Source organism: Notamacropus eugenii, chromosome 3 (assembly GCF_028372415.1).
Source record: "Notamacropus eugenii isolate mMacEug1 chromosome 3, mMacEug1.pri_v2, whole genome shotgun sequence".
Taxonomy (NCBI): Eukaryota; Metazoa; Chordata; class Mammalia; order Diprotodontia; family Macropodidae; genus Notamacropus; species Notamacropus eugenii.
This window is the reverse complement of record NC_092874.1, coordinates 127332966-127355421: the sequence shown is the minus strand read 5'-3', so window position 1 is coordinate 127355421 and position 22456 is coordinate 127332966. Positions and strand designations below refer to the sequence as shown.

Here is a 22456-nt window from a genome sequence, read left to right as displayed (position 1 = left end):
CCTCACACACAAAATATTACTGGATGCTGCCTTGAAAGAAGCTGGAATTCTAAGAGATGAAATGGAATGTCAGGCAGAGGGAACTGACAAAGCTGTAATTTAGAGTGCATGAAAAAAGATTAATGTGAAATCTGTCTGAAAAGATAAGTAGAAATCACATTGTGAAGGGATTTATATGCCAAACAGAAAAGTTTGTATTTAATCCTAAGAAGCAAAAGGAAAATAATGAAGCTTCCCATAGGGGAATGGCTTGTTCAAATCTATTCATCTACCCTACAGGCTTATACCATGAACCAAGAAACCTTAGCACTTCCACGATCTTTAATAATTTTAACATCTAAATTATATTTTTCCTCTCCATTTAAGTTACCTACCATCAACCTTGGTGACTTTATTACTCTATCTGACATGGCCCTTGATTCCGAAGAGCTCCACCTTTATCCTACTTCAGGAACCTATTAACAGAACTATATATATTTAATTTGAGAACAATTTCTTCATTCAAAACTCTCTACCTTCAAGATCTCAAATGCTAGACTCTCCCCCAATCACAATTTATTATCATTTCTCCAACTTCTGTACATCACACTAACCCTGATCTTTACCCTCATCATGACCTGCAAGCATTCATCCTCCTTCTTCACCCAATCCAATTCTATCATCATTTGATTCTTTACCCAGTTTAAACAAATGGTCAGTCACTTTTAATACTTTTTCATTAACATCATATACTCTCTGTCCCCTCATCTTTCACTATGGTAAGCCCCAACCCTGTCTCATGTCAACTCTTGTTTTCCATTGATAAGATTCTGGAAAGATCTTAGAGGTCATCTAGTCTTGTCTATGAGTCTGAGAATAACTGTCGCTCTACTATAAATCCATGCTTTCTCTATCTAACTCTAGCAGAGTCTTCACTAAAAGTTAACAAGCAAATAAGTCAAGTTAGTGCTTACTACATGCCAGTTACCATACAAAGCAAAACAAAAACATCCCCTGCCTTCAAGGAGCTCAGAAGACATGTAAGTAACCAGGCACCAACAAGATATATCACATAGAAGATAAAAGAAAGTCTTGAAGGGGAAGGCACCAGAAACTGGGAGGGATGGGGACAAGGGAGAAAAAGGGAGGAGGGTTGGTAAAAGCCTTCCATAGAACATGAGATTTGAGCTGAATCTTGAAGGAAATCAGGCAAACTAAGAGGCTGAGGTAAAGAGTGAAAAGATTGGATGCATGGAGGTAGTCAGTGCAAAGGCATAGGCATGGAAGATGGAATAGGAACTCAGAAGAACAGTAAAACAGGCCAGAGTAATGGAACAGAAGCCATGTGCAATAAGAGGGAAATATAGGAATGAGTCAACCTGAGAAAGTCTTTAAATGCCTAACTGAAGACTTTATATGGGATCCTGGTGGTAACAGGGAGCCAATAGAGTTTATTGAATAGGACAGATGACATAAATCAATAGGGAAATTGCTTTGGCAGACAAGTTAGAAGATGAATTGGAATAGGGAGAGAGATGAAACAATGGGAAGGCTACTGCAACATTTTTCCAATGAGAGCTGGTGTGGGCCTGAGGGCCTGAGCTTAAAGGTAGTGGCTGCTAAGAAGACAAAAAAAAAAAATCCATCTCAATGTGCAAGATGTAGACTCTAAACAGAAGGATGGAAATGGAAGAAAGGGAGATTGAGCTTTGAATGTAGAAAATATTTAGAATGTACTTCTCACTGTCATTAGTCTCACATATCCAATCAACACCTGAAGGACAGTTGTTGCCAGGTTGCACCTCTTTTCTTCCAAGGATGATGTCTGAAGACACTAGGCTGGAAGCATTGCTATTCCCACAGGTCTTGGATTCTGGATCCTGGGCTGTTCCCATCTCAATCTGAGGGGAGATGCTGAGCAACGTGGTGCTTGTTTGGCTTACTTTGTGTATGTTGCCTCTGGTTCTCCCCCAAGATCCCTTACTGCTTCAGGTAGGCCAACCAAGCGATACTTCCTGAAATACTAGATCCAGAAAAAGAAAGTTCTTCCCATCACAGTCCTTCACAATTATCAAATGGTTCAACACCAGAACTGATATCGTTTTATCAGTGGATATGACACTAAATAAGAAGCATTACCATCTGCTTTGCCCCTGCACCTTAAGGACCATGGGACTTTTCTATTTGACTTGGAGTTGAAACCTTCTATGTGCTGTCTCCTTAGAATGTGAGCTCCTTGAGAGTGAGTACTATCTTCCTTTGCACATAGTAAATACCTAATAAATATCTTTTGTTGTTCACATTCTATATTATTGTTCTTCGTTCTGTGCCTCTTCATTACCCTATCTGGGGTTTTCCTGGCAGGGATACTGGAGTGCTTTGCCATTTCCTTCTCCAGCTCATTTTACAGGTGAGAAAACTTCACTGAGGCAAACAGGGTGAAGTACTTGCCCAGGGTCACACTGCTAGTGAGTGTGTATCTGTGGCCACATTTGAACTCACGTCCTCCTGCCCAATGCTATCTGTACTATTACCAATTTTCTCTCTCAAGGAGGCACTAAGGTATGAGGGAAAGAGTCCATAGTGTTCCATTCATGACAATTCCTTCTCTTCCTATACCCAACACCAAGAACTGCTAGTTTTTTCCTTTACAAAGTCTCTTTCATCAATCCTTTCATTTCTGGTCACTCAGTCACAATACACTGGCTCCTTATTTCTTTCTTCCTCTTTTTGGCACGAGTGCTTTGACTTGCTCTGTTTCTGTTCTGGGCAAGTTTGTCCCTGCTCCCAGGAGGCTTACCGCTGCTGGTGTGGGACTTAGGGTTGACACCTGGTTATCTCAAGATAGGCACCAGCCCACAGAAGCAGTAATTACAGGCCTGCACCACTATGAGGCCTTTGTTTCTTACAAGATAAAAAGCTTAAATCTGAAGAAGATTCTCATATTTTTTATCTTTCCAGAAAAACACTATTCTGGTCAAATCAGTCTATTCACTTTTCTTCAGATGCACCAGAAACAATCTTACATACTAACCTTTGGCCATACTGTTATCACATTATGGTTATGCTTCTCTTCTCCTGCTTAAGTCCTTCCTTCATGTCTCATGTCCTATGAGAAGCCTTCCCTTGCTATAGTTCTCTCCTGAGCTTTTTAAACAATTTTTGTACTATTCGCTTGGCATCCATCACGTTACCATATAACATTGTTCATTTTATTATATACTCTTGTTATGCATATATACTGTTTCCCCACTGAGGGACTGAGTCTTAAGTCTTCTTATATTCTCAGTGCTCAGAGCTGGCCTATACACCTTGTGTGTCATTAATAAATGTTTCAGCTGTTTTAAAAACTAAAAGTTAAAAGCATAAATTAAGCTTCCCTCCCCCCCTACAAACTAGCTTCATATTCACATTTTTGATAAATTCAAACATGTCCTAGGCCAGTGCTCAACAAATTAATTTTGAGAATAAAAACCAGTTCAAAACTTAGGAATTTTCTACTGCTTTCTGTACCTCGTGGCAAAAAGTAGTCTACAGCACCAGATGGTAAGTTACTTTAAAACTGAAACATAATCACATCACAGCAGGAAGAACAAAGTGCATCTAGTATTTTCCTCATAATCCTATCCAGTGAAATTTCCTTGCACCATAGCAACAGGGCACCCAGTATCTGTTGAGCTTGTTTAGGTGTTTTCCTCCTGTAATATTAAGCCTTTATTGGTCAGCATGTTATAGTGTTAAGAATATAAACTTGAAGTTAGAAGAGTTGGAGTGCTGCTTATTTTCATCGCATAACATAACATCACATAACATAACCATTTGTGTAGTGTCTTTGGGTCTCTGTTTCTCCATATATAAACCAGGAATAATATGTATACAATATATACTTCAGAGGTTCATTATGAGGAAAACTGCTTGAACCTGTAACGTAAAGGAGTTATAATTATAAATGTATTTATACACCTGAGTACTAAAGGAAAGATTAGAGAAGATCTGTGGAGAGACAAATTAAGCCAGATAACCTTGAAAGAACTTAAGAAGCACAGAAGAAATAAAACAAATAGACAAAAAAGCAGAAAAAAATCTGTAAAAACTCTACAGAAGCCTTGTGGTATGTTGGGGAAAGAATGCAAGACCAGTTATCTGGAATCTCTGGGCTCGAATTCTACCTCAGACACATGCTATCTAACTAGGCAAGTCATTTAACTTCTCTGACCCTCAATTTCTCATGTAAAATAGAGATAAAATGGAGTATCTACCTCACAAGATTAAATAGTGAGACTCCCATGAAATAAGATATGTAAAGTGCTTTGCAAATTTTAAAGCTCTCCATATGAGGTCTTATAATTATTTTGCCAAAAAACTTCTCTATCCATGACAGTGGAACCATGCATTTGGATTCTTAACAAAACAGTTCCAGAACTGCTCCATGAGAGAATACAAACAGCACCAAAAAATCAGTAGACTAGATCAAGTACATATAGAAGGTGTCCATACTGAAGAGAATACAATTTTAAGGCCAAAGGATATCTGGAAAAAAAGGAAGACAACTGAATTTCTGGGAAAAATAATGACCTTATCATTGTCTCAAAAAAATGAGATTGAAAAATCCTACTTTTTCATCTTTACAGCATCTTTAGGTGACTCATTTGCATGAGTATTGAGGATATTCTTGAAAAAATGAAAGCAAGAGAGAGAAAGATAAGTCACATCAGGTCTTTGTGGCCCACACAAATGATTAGAGGGTGCGGAGAATATAAGATCTCACTGTGCTTATTATTTGGTAACCATAAAAAAGCATCTGATCTTTGTAGAGTAAAATGAAGCTTTTAAGACTCTAATTCAATAAAGTATCTTCAACACATACACAAGGTCATACAAAATTCCTAAGAATCTTGCACAAAGATAACTTTGATAACCCTCTTTTAATATCAAATGAGGTTTAAAACAGGTGCACTTACCAAGAATGTTTGACATTGTCATGAAAGACAACCAGTGCAAAGTCCAAATGGAAGGCAAATTCCCTACAAATCAGAATCTCAGATTTGAAAAGGATTCCAAAGACCATCTAATAGAAATGAAAATTCCCTTTACAGGATTCGAAACAAGTAATCATTCAGCCTTCAATGAAAGACCTCAATGATAGGGCACTCGTGACTATCCATAACAACTTAATTTCCTTTTGAATAATTAAAATTATTAGGAAATGGTTTCCATACATCAAGCCTAAATTTCTATCTCTGCAACTTTCAACCAATGTTCCTAGTTCTGCCCTTCAGGGATAATCAGAATAAGACTATTTCTCCTATTTGACAGAACTGAAAATAATTGAAAGCTGTTATATCTACCCCTCTTCCAATTATGTTTTCATAAAAGTCCTAATTCCTTCCAGCCTTCATATTTGATACCTTTCACTATATTTTGCCACCCCTCTTGAAGATGCTTTCCAGCTTTTCAAAAAATAGTACCCAGAACTAAACACTATAGATATGGGTATTACTGAAAGAGTTGAAGCATCATCTCTCTGAAATACCACTGTTCAGTCATTTCAGCCATGTCCAAGTCTTCACGACCCTGTTTGAAGTTTACTTGGCCAAAATACTGGAGTAATCTGTCACTTCCTTCTCCAGCTTATTTCACACATGAGGTACTGAGGTAATCAGTGACTTGCCTAGGGTCACACAGCTAATAAATGTCAAAGGCCAGATTTGAACTCAGAAGATGATTCTTCCTGACTCCAGGTATAGCCTTCTATCTACTGAGCCACCAAGCTGTCCTTGAGACACTGAGATCTGTCAAATGCTTCTAATTATAGATGACTTTATGCAGATTATATCAAGACCTGGACTGCAAGCATCTTGAATAAAAACCATTATCATTCAAAAGAGTTTAACCTAACTATTAATACAGAAAAAAACCAAATCCTATAAGATATATAAAGAAGGCTCCCAGCATGCTGGGTAGAAATTTTTAGGACGAAGACAAGCTCTACATATAACGAAGAGTCATGGATTGATGTCAAAATGTGTTGTTGAAGGGAACACCAATATTAAAGAGATTGATCACTGATGCACTGAAACACTGAAATAAAGAAAATTTACTGCTTAAAAATGTATCATGATGTTATGTATCATAATATTTAATATGTTTGAAACATATTTTCCCCACTTTTCCAAAACTTTTTAAAATGTTTAGCTTTTGACCAAATCTAGAAACACTTAACTCCCAAGTTTTTGTCCTTCAATAATTCAGTTGAATTTCTCTCCCCTTATTCTATTCTTCCTAACATCTCAAATTATTTCCCTGTACCTTTTTTATTTCCTGCCTACCTACTCTGCCTATTTTCAGATTCATAATTCCTTTTGGTATGAGATTTCTATAGTAAAATGACTCAAATTAAAAAAAGCAATGCTTCACTGGCAAAAGATCAAGGGGTCTTTTTTGTCCAGTCATGGGAAGAAAGCACTCAAGTGGAAAGGAGTAGGGAACACCCTGACTCCCCTACACCAAGAACTTTTTGTCTGAGGCCAAGGTGACTGGTGAAGATCAGGAGCCAAGGGAAACAACACAAATTATTTCTCCTCATGTCCCAAAGGATCATATCCCTGACATGCCTACAGTTCTATAATAAAAGTCAATGGAAGGACTTCCAGGGAAGGTGATAATAAGAACAAATACAGTAGCTTTGCTTTCTCACATATATATTCTAGCAATGATCTAAAAGTAACCAGATAAAATGAAAATTAAGAAATTCAACAACAAAAATCAGTCAGCTACTTCATTAAGTCTAGGACTATACAAAAAGAAAGCTGGAAGCTGCAAGAGCTGGAAAAGGCATTCTATGAATAAACTGAAAAGCCCATACCAGTAGACAAATGAAGCCTACCACATTACCAGGTGTGGGGGGTGCAAGTAGAAGGGGAGCTTGGTCTCAGAGTTCTGACCATATAGTCAGCATCCTGAGTGTAGACAAGTTAGAGAAGGTGGAAGCAAGAAGCAAGTGCACATGAAATCAAGGTCAGGATCAAACAGGACTTGACCATTCCATCTAAGAATAAGAGAAGGAGCAGAGCCTGACCCTAGCACTGTGCTGAGTGCTTTCTAATTGCTATCATATGTGATCCCCACAATGAGCCTGGGAGGTAGATGCTATTATTATCCCCATTTTACAGAAGAGAAACTGAGGTAAAGAGGATAAATGACTTGCCCAAGGTCACACAGTTACTAGTAAGTGTCTGAGGCTGGATTTGAACTCAGGTATTTCTGACTCTAGGTCTGGTACTCTATCTACTGAATCATTTTTCTGTTCCTAGGTAGGGAAAGGACAAGGAGGTGGAGACTAGGAGGTGGGGAAGGTAATGTTGGGGAAAGAATAATCACAAGTAAAACAAACTCCAGCTTCAGAGGATGTACTGTAAAGGAGGAATGAAAAAGAAAGAAAGTATAAAAAAATAATGAAAGGGTATGGGAAAGGGAAAGAAGGCACTAGAATAAAAGTGGACTGCTTTGCTTACAAGTAACGTGTGGCTTACACTCTTTCATTACTGTAATTCTTTGTAAAGGAATTTCAGGAGCAAAGAAAGGAAAAAGTATAAGAAGCTATGGTGGAAAAAATTTCACAATTAATTAACAATTATAACAGTGAATGTCAAGGAAAAATAGAAGAGGATATCTGAATGTATTAAAAAGTAGAATCCAACATGATGTAGTGTATAAGAAAAATACTTGAAACAGTTTCATATACAGAATTTATTATACTTTAGGAGGATGCAAAAAAATTAGGAGTAGCAATCATGCTCTCAGATCAGGATACAATAAAAACAGACACTGTTTAAAAAATAGGGAAACAACATTATGCTTTAATAATAGTAACAGCTAGCATTTATATAGCATTGTACAAGTATCTCATTTGATCCTCACAACCACCTTACATCAACATTTACGCACTCTTTGTGGAATTAGGAACTGATAACAATCCTGGAAAGTTGTCTGCAAATTTGTTAAAAAAAAAAAAAAAGAAAAGAAAAGAAAAGAAAAGAAATGTCACTAAACATGGATATCCTTTAGCCCAGCAATACCACGAGTGGGCATATACTCCAAAGGGATCAAAAGAGAAAGGATTCATATATACAAAATGTTCCTATCAGCACTTTTTATTGCACTACAAAACTGGAAACAAACTGAGTCTTCATCAATCAATGAATAGATGAACAAATTATGGTATATGAATATAATGGAACATTACTATTTCATAAGAAATAACCTGAAAAAGACAGATTCAGAGAAAACTGGCAATACCTGTAAGAACTGGCAAAGGGTAAAGTGAGCAGAACTAGGACAATTTACATGATGATTACATTGTAAAGAAAAACAACGTAAAATGACTTAAGAACTCTGGATCAATGAAATGATCAATCATGACATCATAAAAGTAATGATGAAGCATGTAATGAAATTTCTGGCTTCAAATATGATTCTCTTTTTCCTGTTTGTTGCATGTGGGAAATGTTCATATGTGTTGGTTGGAGTCTGTCAGATTCAGAATAATAAAACATTTAAAAAATTTTTGTTAATGAGATCAAGGAGCCTAAAATCCTTATTCAGCTAAAAGAAACTAAGCTAGTAGTAAGTGATCTATTACATTACACTGAATAGTTGTAAAGTTACCAATGTGCCTTTAGTTGAAATCCTTTCAAGAAAGGGTTTTATCTCCCACTTTTAGGCTCTATGGGATCATATTGCTTCTACATCTATTTTTCTACGAGTATGATTATAAGAAAGAAATCCATATTATCTTATTCAATTTCACTCATACTACAATTGCATAATTATCATATGATTATATAATTACAATTATCATATGATCCTACAGGTGCTAAAGATACTAGAAAAGATACTACAGAAGAAAAGATAGATGGAAGGAACAAACTATATAATACAGTATGTTTTTTTTATACACTAAAAGACTTCTGATTCATAAAACCATTTGATGTTTAAAAAATGGAAGTGCTCAGCTAGACATCTGCAAAAATATCTAGGATCCATTCTGTCAGTGAGCAAAGCAATAAAAATTTGTTTTCCCTATGGAAATCTTCCAAGCCAAACAATTTATTAATAAGCTAAGTATTCATCAATGCTAATAACAGTTTATATTATATCCTCTTTGATACTTAAGTACATTTACATCTATTTTCTCATTTGACTCTAGTTACAGTATGAATGTTATTATCCCTATTTTAAAGCCAATAACACTGAGGCTCAGAGAAGGAAAATGACTTGCCTACGGCTCCACAACCAGGAAGACCAAGATTGGAATTCAGGCCTTGATTCCAAGGCTCTTGTTATTTCCATGAATCCACACTGCCTGCTGCAAAGACATCTATGATTACTAGACAGAATTATAATTTATAATGATGCTCAGCTCTATTTGTAAAAAAAGTTGTATCTTTTCACTAGAACTGGAAAAGTTATTGGTACACTGATATATTGCTAATTATTTACTAAAAACACCTCCAAAAAAGTAAGGTATTAGGATATGTACTGAAACACCAGAATACACTTAATCTTGACTTCTAGTTATATCATGCCTTTCTTTCACAAGATTATCACATTAATAACTAAAAAAACTGACATAGTAACTAAGAAAATTAATGGACCCAGCGAAAGTTATCCAGTATTATGCAAGCAGAGCAGGATTCTTCAGTCAGAATTCAACCACAGTGCAATTTCAAGCAGTCAATATGAGGAAACTTGGCTGTCCTTATTAAACCTGTTTTCTAAGTGGGGGACTTTTAATTCAATTCACTCCAGAATTGAAGATCTGATGTAATTTACAAGCATTAAATCCAGATTTAAAGCAAATGGTAACCTGCATGTTACTTAGGTAACAGGACCCAGTACATTTTCCTTAAAAAAAAAACCAAAACTCAATTTAAACATTAAATAAAATGGACATTTCCATATACAAAGGACTGTACATGAAACTGTGAATCTATTATGTAAAGCTTGCTTTTCTTTTTAAATCTAAAGGTCAACCTGCAACTTTAAAAGGTGTACTAATATGATTCCAGCCTTCCTTCTGGTTTCCTCTATGCAACTTTTATAATCTCTTCTCTTTCCCTAATTATCCCTTCCTTAGGCCCATTCCCCCCACCACTTGCCATAAACTAGGGAAAAAAAAAGAAAAACCTACTTTTTCAAACTCATTATAAAATACTCCCACAGTGCATCCAAAGGAGCCTTCCTGCTGTTTCTCAAAGGACATTCCATTTCCTTTCTAGATGCTTTTGCCATAATTGTCCCTTATGTCTAGAATACATTCCATCCTCACTTCTACCTCTAAGAATTGCATGCATCTTCGGAGAGATTTAGCTCAAGCACTACCCTCTACATGAAACTTCTCCTTATCTCCCCAGTTACTAGCATCCTCCCAACCAAAACTATATTTTGTATATATGTTGTATAAATCTATATATGTAAATACTGTTGTGCTTTCTTTACTCCCTAAAGTAAACTCCTTAGGCAAAGAATTGTTTCATTTTTGTTCTTGTAATCCCAGCTGATAAAAGTTTGACCAATTTTCTGAAAAGCTCATTTGTGCCTCTTGAAACCTATTTGGTTTCAGAGAATAAGTTAATATCTTATTTAACATCTAATTATCTAAGTCAACTTAGATAATGAATCAAAATATTAATGAAAGTTTCTAGCTTCAGTATTAATCTTAATTTAGATTTGGTCCTCAAAACAAAATTCTGGTCACAATTAAGCAGTCTAAGATTTAAAATAAGAAATAAGCATTCTTATAAATAAAAATGTTTTCTCATTTTAAACACCAACACCTGGAGAACTGGAAAGCAGTCTGGCAGAATATATGCTTTTAAACCAATATCTTTAACCATGTAAATAAAGTCAGAATGGATATGTCACCTGAATATTAAGGTCATATCATAAAAAAATCAGAAGAGGTCATATAAATTACACTGCTATGGGTAATAGGTTAACTCTTAAAACTCCAGAGTATCTCTCAGGGTTGTTGTTATGATCAAATGAGGTAATAATTGTAAAGCACTTGGCACAGTGTGTATAGCACATAGTAAGAACTTTGTAAATGTTAGCTATCATTATAATATAAATTATTCTGCTGCTGCTCATTTCACTCTACATTAGTTCACAAAAATATTTCCAAGTTTCCCTGAAAACCATCCCCTCAATCACTTCTTATAGCACAACAGTATTCCCTTACATTCTATCCCATAATTTTAGTCATTTCTCTCCCCACCCCTACCTCTACTCCCCCAATATATATCGAACCAGTTCTGAGATATCCAACCAGTTCTAGTCTAACTGGCCTGCCTGCTGTCCAGTTTACAATACCTTCACACTCCACCTGGGTCTTTGCCTGTGATGCATTCTCTTCTCACTCTCCCCTCAGAAAAAATCTATCTCCTCTCAATGTCCCTCTCAAGTGCTAATAACTTCTACAGGAAGCCTACTGTAACCCATCCTCTTAGTTGCTAGTTGTGCTCCCCTCAAGATTATTTTGTACATATTTTGTATTTAATTTTCTATGTGTATATTGTTTTTATCCAATAGAATGTAAGTTCTTCGAGGGGAAGAACTGTTTCATTTATCTTTGTATCCCTGGAGCTTAATACAGTATCTAACACGTAACAAGTGTTTAATAAATGCTTACTGAATACACATTTTCTAATAATTTTGATAAAGCACTGAAACATAGGCTATTAGAACTGGGTCATATTAGATCACCTAGTATAACCTCTTCTTTTTACTGATGAGAAAGCTGAGGTTAAGAGAAATTAAATGATTCACCCAAGGTTTGCACTGTGAGTTAGTGACAGTACCAGGACCAGAATCTTCTGATATTCAGTCTAGTGCTATATTACTACCTCAAGTTGTTTAATAATCCTCCCTTATTTGGGTGATAACTGTTCTCCCTTTGTATTATTTAAACCTTTTATATTCTTTCTTTGGGCTATTTTTTGGAGATGTAGGAAAAAATGGTTTGGCAAGGTTGGGCTAAGGTTCAGCTTGGAGAAAGTGTGGTTTCTGTGTCCTAAATGTGTAGTTGGAGGACCTGGGCTTGATCTTGTCCCTGCTACTTAAGCAAGCTACTTAACTTGTTTCCTCATCTTTAAAATCAGGGTATCAGACTTCATGATGTCAGTAGTCTTTTTAAGAGAGCTAAGTCTATGATCCCATGGATTGCCAGCATATATGCCAAAGATCACAACAGAACCCCAACAATGGACTTCCCTTGTTATTAGGTAGAGTGCTGTAGTCGTCTGAAATAAAAACAACAGGCCTTCTACTTTTCTTTTCCTTGAAATATCAAGACTATCTGTACTTCCCTGTCCAATCAGAGGCACTGATTCTACTCATCAAAATTATCAGGATTAATCTACCAAAGTTCAGAATAAGAAAGGGAGATTATGTTAGGTATGAAATTCAAGACTTTAAGTTTGTATGGGCAACAAAAAATTCTGAATTGACTACCTGAAGAACCCTAGGGTCAGGCTTTCTTTCACTCTATCCTTTCCCTCATAGTTGCTATTACTGCTACCTTCACTATTTCAGGATCAATACAATCAAGTTATATTTATTATTTAAATAGTAAAGCCCAAATAGTGTAGTCTGAATTTGAACAGTGTTAAGTTTCAGCAATTTTAACAAGCAGAAATGAGTTCTAAGAACCCACCCCCCAATACAATAATTTATTAAGCATCTAATATTTACAATTCACCATGCTAGACACTGGTGAAGTCATAAGGTAATTAAGGTTGGAAGCTGACTCTCAGATAGAGCAACTTACAAATCTAGTAACTCGTATCACTCAGAACCACCTTCTCATTATTCATCTAAGCATTAGACTAATTCTGGCTGTCAATTTCTTTCCTAAACTACTGTACAGGAGTTATATCCTCCAACACAGCTGGTGAAATAATTTCCCTAAACAACAGGTCTGACCATGTCATTCCCCTGGCCAAACATCTTCAGTGGCTCCCTATTGCCTCCAGAATAAAAGGACAAAATCCTTAGCTTGCCTTTTAAAACCTTCTGTTATTTGACTCAAATCTACTTTTCTCCAGTTATTTCACATGGTTCTCTCTTCATGCACTCTCCATTCCAGCTAAATTAGACTACTAACTGTACACAAATTCAGCAGAACCCCTATGCCTGGAATACATTCCCTACTAAATGTGGCCTCCCTTCATCCCAAAGCCTTTCCTGATCCTACCAGCTGTCCTGCTGTGTCTCTGAATATAGCTTCTTCAAAAGCTTTTCAGTCAAGGATTGTGCCATTTTGTCTTTGTACCACTACACAGTACCTAGCACATGGTAAATACTTAGATGTCTATTGAGTTAAATTGAATAAGAGAGAATAGGTCATAGACAACATAAAATGAAATGCAATAGGGAGTTAAGAAAATGTTAGGAGAACCCCAAGCCAGAAAGTAAAGTGGGATACAAGTCAAAAAGAGGCAGCACAATAAGCTTTAAGAAGGATTTGGCAGGTGAATGAAGTCTTAAGCCAATGGAAAGACTTCAACAGATGGGAATTTGGGATTCTGAAGGTTAAGGGGGCAGCTCTGATCAAACCAAAGATGAACTTGGGGAAAAGTAACAACACTTTATCCTACCAGGAAAGATATATAGTTGCAATAACCAAGATTAAGGCTTGCTGCATCCCCTCATTAAATTCTTAGCCCCTGGTTAGACACGTTCGTTGGTCTCCTTCACCGAGGCAAGAAAGCTCTGGACATGTTCACTGAACAGTTAAGTAGCTCAGTCTGGAGGAGGACAACGTGAAGTAAATGGAAAGATGAGGGCAAACTAGATGGAGTTGGAAGGGTTTTGAATAAAAAAGAAAGTATACTTTATTGGGGAGGCATGAGCAGTTTCTTAGTGGGTTTTGAGCACAGAAATTATATAATCAATTCTGTGTATGAAAATTAGTCTAAAAGAGGTAGGAAGGATTGATTGGATAGGATAAAGACTAAAAGTCAGGAACAGGAGCAGTAATTTTCACTCATACTATTACCAAGCATTTAGTAAGCGCTTACATTGTGGTGTTATGGAAAAGGAAATTGGTCAGAGGACCAGGAATGAATTCCTGTTCTGCCTGTGTGATCTTGAGTAAATTGGTTAATTTCTCTGGATCTTTTCCAGCTCTAAACTCTATGATCTTAAATATTAAGCTAAAAATATCTTGGAACATAGAGAAGAACACCTGCTTTCTGCTGTCTGATTGGACACATCCAATAAGTAATTAGATAAAATAAATGTTAAAAAAGAACAGAAACTTTTCAGTATACACAAATGCTGAAGAACAGAAGCAGTACAGATTAATCTTAATCAAGAAAGTGTTTTTTTTCTTTTTGGAAGAGATGAGTTAAGTCAATTGAAAGAAACAAATCAGAGGCAAACATTTGAAAAAGTAGCACTCCATCCTGTGAAGTGAGACAGGCAGTTGTAGTGATCAGATTCAAGGCTTGTCCTGTCCCCTCAGTAAATAATTTTATATATTCACCTTCATTTAGAAAATGTACAGTTACTCTTTTCTATGTTTTTTGTTTGTTTTGATTTGTTTTTACAGATAAGCAGCATGGGGGTAGTGGACAGAAGGCTGAGTCAGGAATCAGGAAGACTTGAATTCAAGTCTTACCTCTGACACATGGCTATGTAACTATGGACAAAAAGTCACTCTAACTCCATGTTCCCCAGGCAACTCTGTAAAACTATAAATTATAAAGTAGGTGATCTGCATTGGTAGTCTGAGTTTCCTCACTGGGAGTTCCCTGTACTCATAAGAACACAGGTTCAGTAAAAACAAACAAAAAAGTCAGTAAAAAAACAGCAACGCTAAAACTAAATTCAACTACACAGAAGCAATATTATTCATTCTAAAATGGGGCCAGATAATCTAGTTTAGAACATCTTTTGATTTTTTTCTTATAAGAAAATTTAACATGTGGTTTAATAAAATTAATCAAAAATAGGCTTACTTATTTTAAAAACAAGTGTTAGGAGGGAAAAAGTCCATTAACACTAAACACATCAGTATACTGAAAAGCATATTTCAGATACAGCATGAAGATTTACCTCCTCCACAAAGCCTTATACACTGAACTCAAATCAACCACAGACAATACAACAACACCCTTATAACATGTGTAGCATTACAGCATTAGTTGTTACTTCTACTACTACAATGGATTTACAACATGCTTAAAAAATGCTAATACTGCTCATGGTTAGAGCAATATGTCATTATTTGAACTCAAAAAAGAGAATCTACATAATTATTCAAATAGAATTTTCCCTAAACCAAAAACGTTTCACTTAATTTAACACTAAGACCTTTAAATTCTTTACTTTTCTGCTTCAAAGCCTTCAATGACTTTCATGACTTTCCTGACCATGACGAGGACAAGGATAAAATAAAAAGCTCTTTAATCTAACATTTAAAGACCTCCAAAATCTAGCTATTGATTTACCTCACATCACTGTCTTCTTCCAGCACTGTTCCTGATAAACTGGGCTATAAGCTAGTTGTTCTGAGAACTCATCACTCCATATTTTGACTTCACAAGTACAAGCCATTCCCCCATGGCTAGAAACACCTCTCAGAATCCTTATCATCTTTCAAAGCTTTTATCTCCTTCATGATGGTCCCATTTATTAAAGTTTTCTAGCTCTTCAAATTATTTCGTACTTTACTCATCTATATTCATACTTTATCACACTCCATCCTACCCATAGTAGAATGTGAGCTCCTTGAAGGCAAAGACTTTCCTTTCCTTTGTCGCTTTATCCCCAGTGCCTATCATAATGTTTTATATTTCTTGAATTGAACAGCATTCTATCCAAAACAGACATGAATAATGTAGGGTCGTTAAGGAAAGGTGAAAAGCAAGGAGTTTGTCTTGTTTGACACTGAATGACATGACAAAAAGGCTGGCTAAAGAATAATTTAACAGCTTATCTACCAGTTCACTACTTCAACTACTGAAACACACAGCCTTTCTGTATTACAGTTGTTCTGTGTCCTTCCAAACCAGTCATTCTTTGAAACTGGAAGAGGCGGCAAACGGTAAACAGCAATGGCAATCTCACAGTAATTACTTAGTACACTTGTATACAACTGCTATTTTCCTTCCTGTCTAAATGTGTCTGATATGAAAATTACTTCCCCTTCAACTCAGAAAATGTAGCAAGTGTAATACTATAAGGTATTGTAGTATTCATATACAATTATAAAGTAACTCATTATATAGATATGATTTTTTTCAAATTCTAAGTATCTCCACACCGTATTCTAGGATCCTTATAAGAGTAATGCTCTAGGAGGCAGCTGGAGAATAGAGGGCTGGGTCTAGATTTAGGAAGATGTTAATTCATATCAGGTCTCACATACGCACTTATAGCTATGCGATTCATGTTGTTTGCTGAGGTTTTCTGAACGGCAATGTGGGGAATAATAATATTAACAACTACACAGCAGGGTCATTTTGTAAAAAGCACCTGGCACATAGCACTATGAAAATGTTTACTGCTTTCCCTTAAAATGTTCATGTTATTTCTATTGTTCGAGTGATTATTTTCAAGATTTAAACATTTTACACTTGCAAGAACAGAAAATAAGGATGCAGGCAAAAGTCACAAAAAGCCCTTAAATATTGTATGCCACAAACTTCTTCCTAACCTATCCTTGCGGCCAACCACTTAACCTGTATAATCTTTAAACCCAAATCATGTCATTTGCTAAAAATCTATGTTGTGCCTCAGAACCACGGCCAAACATTAGAAATAACTTTAATTTTTTAAAAGCTGAAGTGTAAGTGTCTGTAGTTGAATCAAATGATCCAGCTTATAAACTGCAACTCTTGCACGGTATACAAAGGGTCGACTCCTGGGGAGTTAACAATTAATCTGATAACATTCCTGAAATTTTCTAATCCTGACTTCTTGTACAAACAGGTGTAGCCTGGTCTGATATAGCTTAATGTTACTAAGGAAGGTAGTTGCATTACATCTCTCGGTTAAATTTTCCCCCCTTACGCTGTGACTGACTGCTTGCTCCCAGGTCACATAAAACTCTGCAGGTGGTAACAAGTAAGGGAGAGGAGGAACTAAGACAGACCTCCAGCTAACTCAACCACAGCCCTGCCCCAAGCCACTGGGAGATGCAGCCCAAGCCTGACAAGGCCTACACCCCCACCCGGCAAAATCCTCCCCAGCCCCAGAAGAGCCGGCAGTCCATGTAAGGAACGCTTTCTCAACAACCCGCAGCAGAACCCGTCGCTCCGCACCGGCCATCGGGGGTTGGACGGAGCCGAGCACCACCGCAGCCTAAGACTTCAGCGCGGCCGTTCCCGTCCCGTCCCCCCGACCCCCCTCCGCTTCCTCGGGGCTCAGAAGTATCAGAGACCGAGTTTCCACTGCGCATGGCGGAGAGGCAAACAGCATCCATTCCCCGCCTCCCCAGCCCCCCCTCCACCTCCCCGGCCTTCCAGGGGAAGACAAGCACCGGTAGGGAGGGAGGGAGGGAGGGAAGGAGGGACCAGGCCCGGGTGAGAATGTAGCAGAAACAAGCCCTGTCGGAGGAGCCGCAGCATTTCCTGCTCGAACCAGACCTTTCGATTGGAAACGGAAGGAGCCGGGGAACAGCTGGCATTGCAGCCCCAAAGCACCCGAGCGTTTCTCCTACGGAGCCCAGCGCCCGGAGGGGGCGGGGGAGAGCGACCAAGCTGGGGCTGGGGGCTGGGGGCGCTTCCTGGCCCCCTTCATTCATTTCTAAGCGCCGGCGTCCGCAGCCTTTCCCGTTTTGGAGGATGCTGAAGGCTACCCAAGGGGGTTAAGTGGGAGCCCGAAAGGAGTCCCGTTTCTGGGGATGGGGAGACTCCCGGGCAAAAGGAACCCCTTCCCCGCCCACCCCCAGTGGCCTGAGAATAAAGTTTGAAGGAGAAGGAGCAGGGAAGGTGACACCGCCTCGGGCCCCCGCCCCCCCAGCCTCCCTGGCTGGGCCCTGGAGGTGGGCAGCGCTCCCGGGACGGACCCTCCCTCCCCTCTCCCACTCTTTCCAGAGGGGGCGGCGAATGTCGGGAAACTGACCACACATTTCTTGCCGAGGAAGCCGAAGAGCGCCTCGTTCTCCTGCGGGGTGAGGAGCAGCGAGCCCACGTTGGTGACCCTCCTCGGCGGCGGCTGCTGCTGCGGCTGGCTGTTGCTCATGGTGGCGGGGGCCGGCGGGGCCGGGGCCGGGGCCGGAGCTGGGGCCGTGTCTTCCGCGTCCTCCTCCTCCGCCGCGGGGCGGCCGGGCGGCTGCGTGGGTCTCCCCCTTGCAGTGACAGGGGCGGGGAGAAGCGGAGTCAGAGCCGCAGCATCTCAGGGCTTCTGGGGGAGGGGGGGACGAGGAGGAGCCGGACGCGGGCGGGGGTTGGGGGGACCTCGCTTCGGGCTTGGTGGAGGAGAGAGGTTGCCGGCTGCCGATGCTCTGCTGTCCGCGTCCTCCGCGACTAGAGACGGCGCTAAACTCTGGACTCCTCCGGCTCCTCCGAGGCAGCAGCGACGGCGACGGCGGCGGCGGCGGCGGCTGCGGTGGGGGCCGCAGAATCCAACATGGCAGCGGGGGCGGGCGAGACCACAGGACACGGGAGGCGGGGGTGCGCGCCGGAAACTTGCGGCCGCCAGAGCCAGAACAACCTTTCTCCTCCTCCCCCCCTCCCCTCGTCCCAGTCCGCCCGCCCAGTCCCGCCCCACAGGCTCCGCCTCCTCGCCTGCAGATCCCGCCTCCCCTTCCGCCCGAGGTGGGAGTGCGGCCGGTGCGCACAACTAGCAGCCCGGCCGCCAGCTGCTCGTCAAGGTGACGATGTGCCCTCGGGCTCTCCTCCCTCTTGAGGTCGACCTGTTGGCCTGTGGAGGCCGCGGTCTCCAGTTAGGGTCCAGCCTCAACTGCTACAGCTTCTCGGGGACTAAAGGACCAGGCGTGGGTGGAGGGATGCGGGGAATCCCATCTCCCTCCTGCACCCCCTCACCTCTCCCCGTGCCCGAACCTCCCAGCAGGCCTTGGCCTCGCCTCCGGGAAATGGGGCTTGTTTGGGGGCTCGCCGACGGAACGCGCGCCCGCCTCGCCCCTTACACACCCAGCCCCCGCCCCGGGCAGCGTCACCCGAAAGTGCAGGTGTCCGAGCTCTTCTCTAGTTTTGTCCCAACTTCCGAGGGAGTGGAGGAGTCTAGCGGCAGGCCGCTCTCGGCCCCGGGGAATTGCGTGAAAGCGCCCGGCCTGGCTGCCTCGGCCCGCCCGGAGGGGCAGTGACGCCGTGCACCTGGTGGACTCCCCGCTTGTGCACGGACCTTCGCCGTGAGCCCCAGAAAGGACTCCTTCTCGGAGGCGGACTCGCCGCCCTCTTCCCACCCGGGAGAGGGGCCGAAGGCTCTCTTTATTTAGTTCCCTTAAGCAGACTCCTTTGGGGATGTTACCTGTAACATCCTTAACAACCATCAGGCGTCAGTGACTTTTCTGTGCCCGGCACATAGTAGGCACTTAAGAAATGTTTGTTGAATTAGTGTAGAAATAGTTGCCGAATGCTTTGAAATAAACCTCAACAATTTTTTAAAAATCGATGTCTTTTATTGTTGTGCAATGCTGAATGCTGATATCACCTGAATTATATTTGGTTCAAATCAATAAGCATTTATGAAATTTTTGCTAAGTGCCAGGCACTGCCCTAGACATAAACGACCCAAGGACAAAGAAAACCCAACTAATCCTTGCTCTCAAGAAACTCACATTCTGTTGAGGGAGACAACGTGCAAACAACTACATACAAACTGTAGAAACAGGAGAGAAAATCACAAAGAAAGCATGAGTAGCATGAGGGAGAGTAGGAAAGGCTTCTGAGAGGATGGGACTTTAACTTGGGCTTGAAGGAAGTCGGATATGAGAAAGAACTTTTTTAGTTGTGGAGGACACAGTAAAATGCATGAAACTGGAGTGTCTTCCAAGTATGAAAAATTAGCAAGGTAGTCAGTGTCGCTAGATCTGAGAGTATGATGAGGGGAGTAAGGTGTAAGAAGACTGGAAAATTAGGAAGGGGACAAATTAGGGCTCTAAAAGCCAAACAGATTTTATATTTGATCCTGGAGGAAATAGGGAGCCAATGGAGTTTATTGAATAGGGGAATGTGACATGGTCAGATGTACTAAGGTTTAGGAAGACTAGCTGATTGGCATTGGGAGAGACTTGAGGAAGGTAGACAGATTAGAAGTTTCAATAAATAAAATTGTTGTATTGGAATATAATAAAGATCTATTACATATATAAATACCGAGATTGGTTCTCTGCTGCCTTTTTCATCCATTGTAAATCTTTGTATGTTTATATGTACTTAATGTACCCCCATAATCAAGTACAGCACCTGGATCAGTACATTCTTAATAAATAATGATTGATTGGTTGTTATATCTCCATTGCCTTAAAATTCTATCACCTAAAACTCTCCCCCAAGAACCTGGTGTTTGGAGGCAGCTAGGTAATACAGCAGATACCTCACTAGCTCTAGAGTCAGGAAGACCAAGAATTCAGATAATTTACTACCTATGTGATCATGGGCAAGTCAAAATCTCTGCCAGTTGCCTCATCTGTAAAAATGGGAATAATAATAGCACTTACCTCATAGTGTTACTGTGTGGATAAAATTAGATGATGTTTGTAAAGTGCTTTGCATACTTAAAGCTCTACATAGAAGCTAGCTGTTATTATTCTGCACCAATGATGAGAATGGGCACATGAAATTATGGGTAGTATAGATAAGCTATTGCCCAGTTTCAGGATGAGGTGTTTTAGCTGTTCATCGTAAAACAAATACAGTTTAAACCCCCCATCAGTTTATTCTCTACCAACAGACCTGGAACTATACATCAAGTAGCAAAACCTTTATTTGGCACAAAATAGCAAAGTCAATAAGCAGGAAACATCCCCTTTTATACAAAAAGAGAGTCTTCTGCAGATTGACATATTGATGCAAGAGATCACACTTTCCTCTAGCCACCATCCCGTAGAGCCGCTTCTACCCTGAACATCTCATGATCTTTGATCTTGAAATTATATCACAGCAGGTAACTCCCTGTGGTAGGAGCCTCATCTGCTCCAAGTAGGCTAAGCTATTAGATTTCCTCTAAAGAGCAAAAAGTATCTTCAAGATTTAATGGTCTTGAAGACTAATGCTTGAATCTTTGATATAGTTTCCTAGTAACCTATGTAAAAAAGCCCAGTAAAGGAGAGCCCTCAGGTATATATCATGGTGGCAAATGGGGAGGCATGGAAGCTGCATCTAAATATATCAGTGTTGTAAGGATCCTGAAAACTCTTTCAATGCTATTAAGTAAATTCCTTTTTGTTAAATGTTATACAGTCTACAAGTGTCTTATATTCCAATATTCCAATCCTGAGCTGTTACCACTAAGTAGGCCTGAGCAAAACCTGATCCACCTCTCAGAAAGCATCTGTATTTCCCTGATGCTGGCTATATGTCACTGCTACTCCACTATACTTTAAAAGCTGTGCATCCTCTCTCTTTCCAAAGCTACCCAGAAGAACTGCTGTTATAATCTGTTGGAGTATGCTGGTAAATTTTTAGCAGTAGTTCTAAAAAAAAAAAAAAGTACAACATGCTTTTAAATTTAATTTGCATTATTAACATTTTCTTAAATCTTGAACAATTAATCAAGCCCTGATTTGTAGCATTTGCCAATTTCTGAGGCATCCCCCCCAAATACACAACCAGGTTCTCATTAGCCTTTTCAACTGTCTCCTGCACACCCCTGTTTTGCTGTGCTGTTTCTCTGAGCTTCTGCAGCCATGGAATTCTAAGGCTTCTTCCTCAAAGAAAGTAATATAACTTTCTCTTATGAAACTACTAACGCCTTGAGCTAATCAACACATTTCAGATCTTTTGTTAATCAGGGTCACATCTACATCTGGCCTAGTCAAACTGGCAGCAAAATCCTTCATCTCAAGATGTTTCTTTCCCAACCAACTTGCACTGTCCTCCCCTGAGGAATTCCCCCAGCTATTTATTGATACCTTTGATAATTAGGTCAGGAAGAGTCAATGCATTCATGGCCTTCAATTCCTGCAGTCTAGTACCAGAACTATGAAAATTGTCCAGAAGTTTTGATTAAGCTTTAAGTAGGTACTTAACTTATTATAACCTTTATCTTAATGATTGCATTAACTCAACATCTACATTACATTTGCTACATTTGTAGCAAATGCTACAAATCAGGGCTTGACTAATTGTTCAAGATTTAAGAAAACGTTAATAATGCAAATTAAATTTAAAAGCATGTTGTACTTTTTTTTTTTAGAACTACTGCTAAAAACTTACCAGCACACTCCAACAGATTACAACAGCTGTTCTTCTGGGTAATAGTTTGGCTTAGTTAGCTAGAACAT

At 39.6% G+C, this 22456-nt stretch overlaps 1 protein-coding gene across 1 annotated transcript in view; it reads right to left on the bottom strand.

Moving 5' to 3' along the window:
• WASL (WASP like actin nucleation promoting factor) overlaps positions 1-18699 on the bottom strand; it is a 109160-nt gene extending 90461 nt beyond the window's left edge. The window contains exon 1 of the mRNA XM_072652851.1: positions 18112-18699. Within this exon, the coding sequence (XP_072508952.1) occupies positions 18112-18231 (120 nt within the window). The 5' untranslated portion in view covers positions 18232-18699. The remainder of the gene's footprint in view (positions 1-18111) is intronic.
• Positions 18700-22456: the final 3757 nt, after the last annotated feature.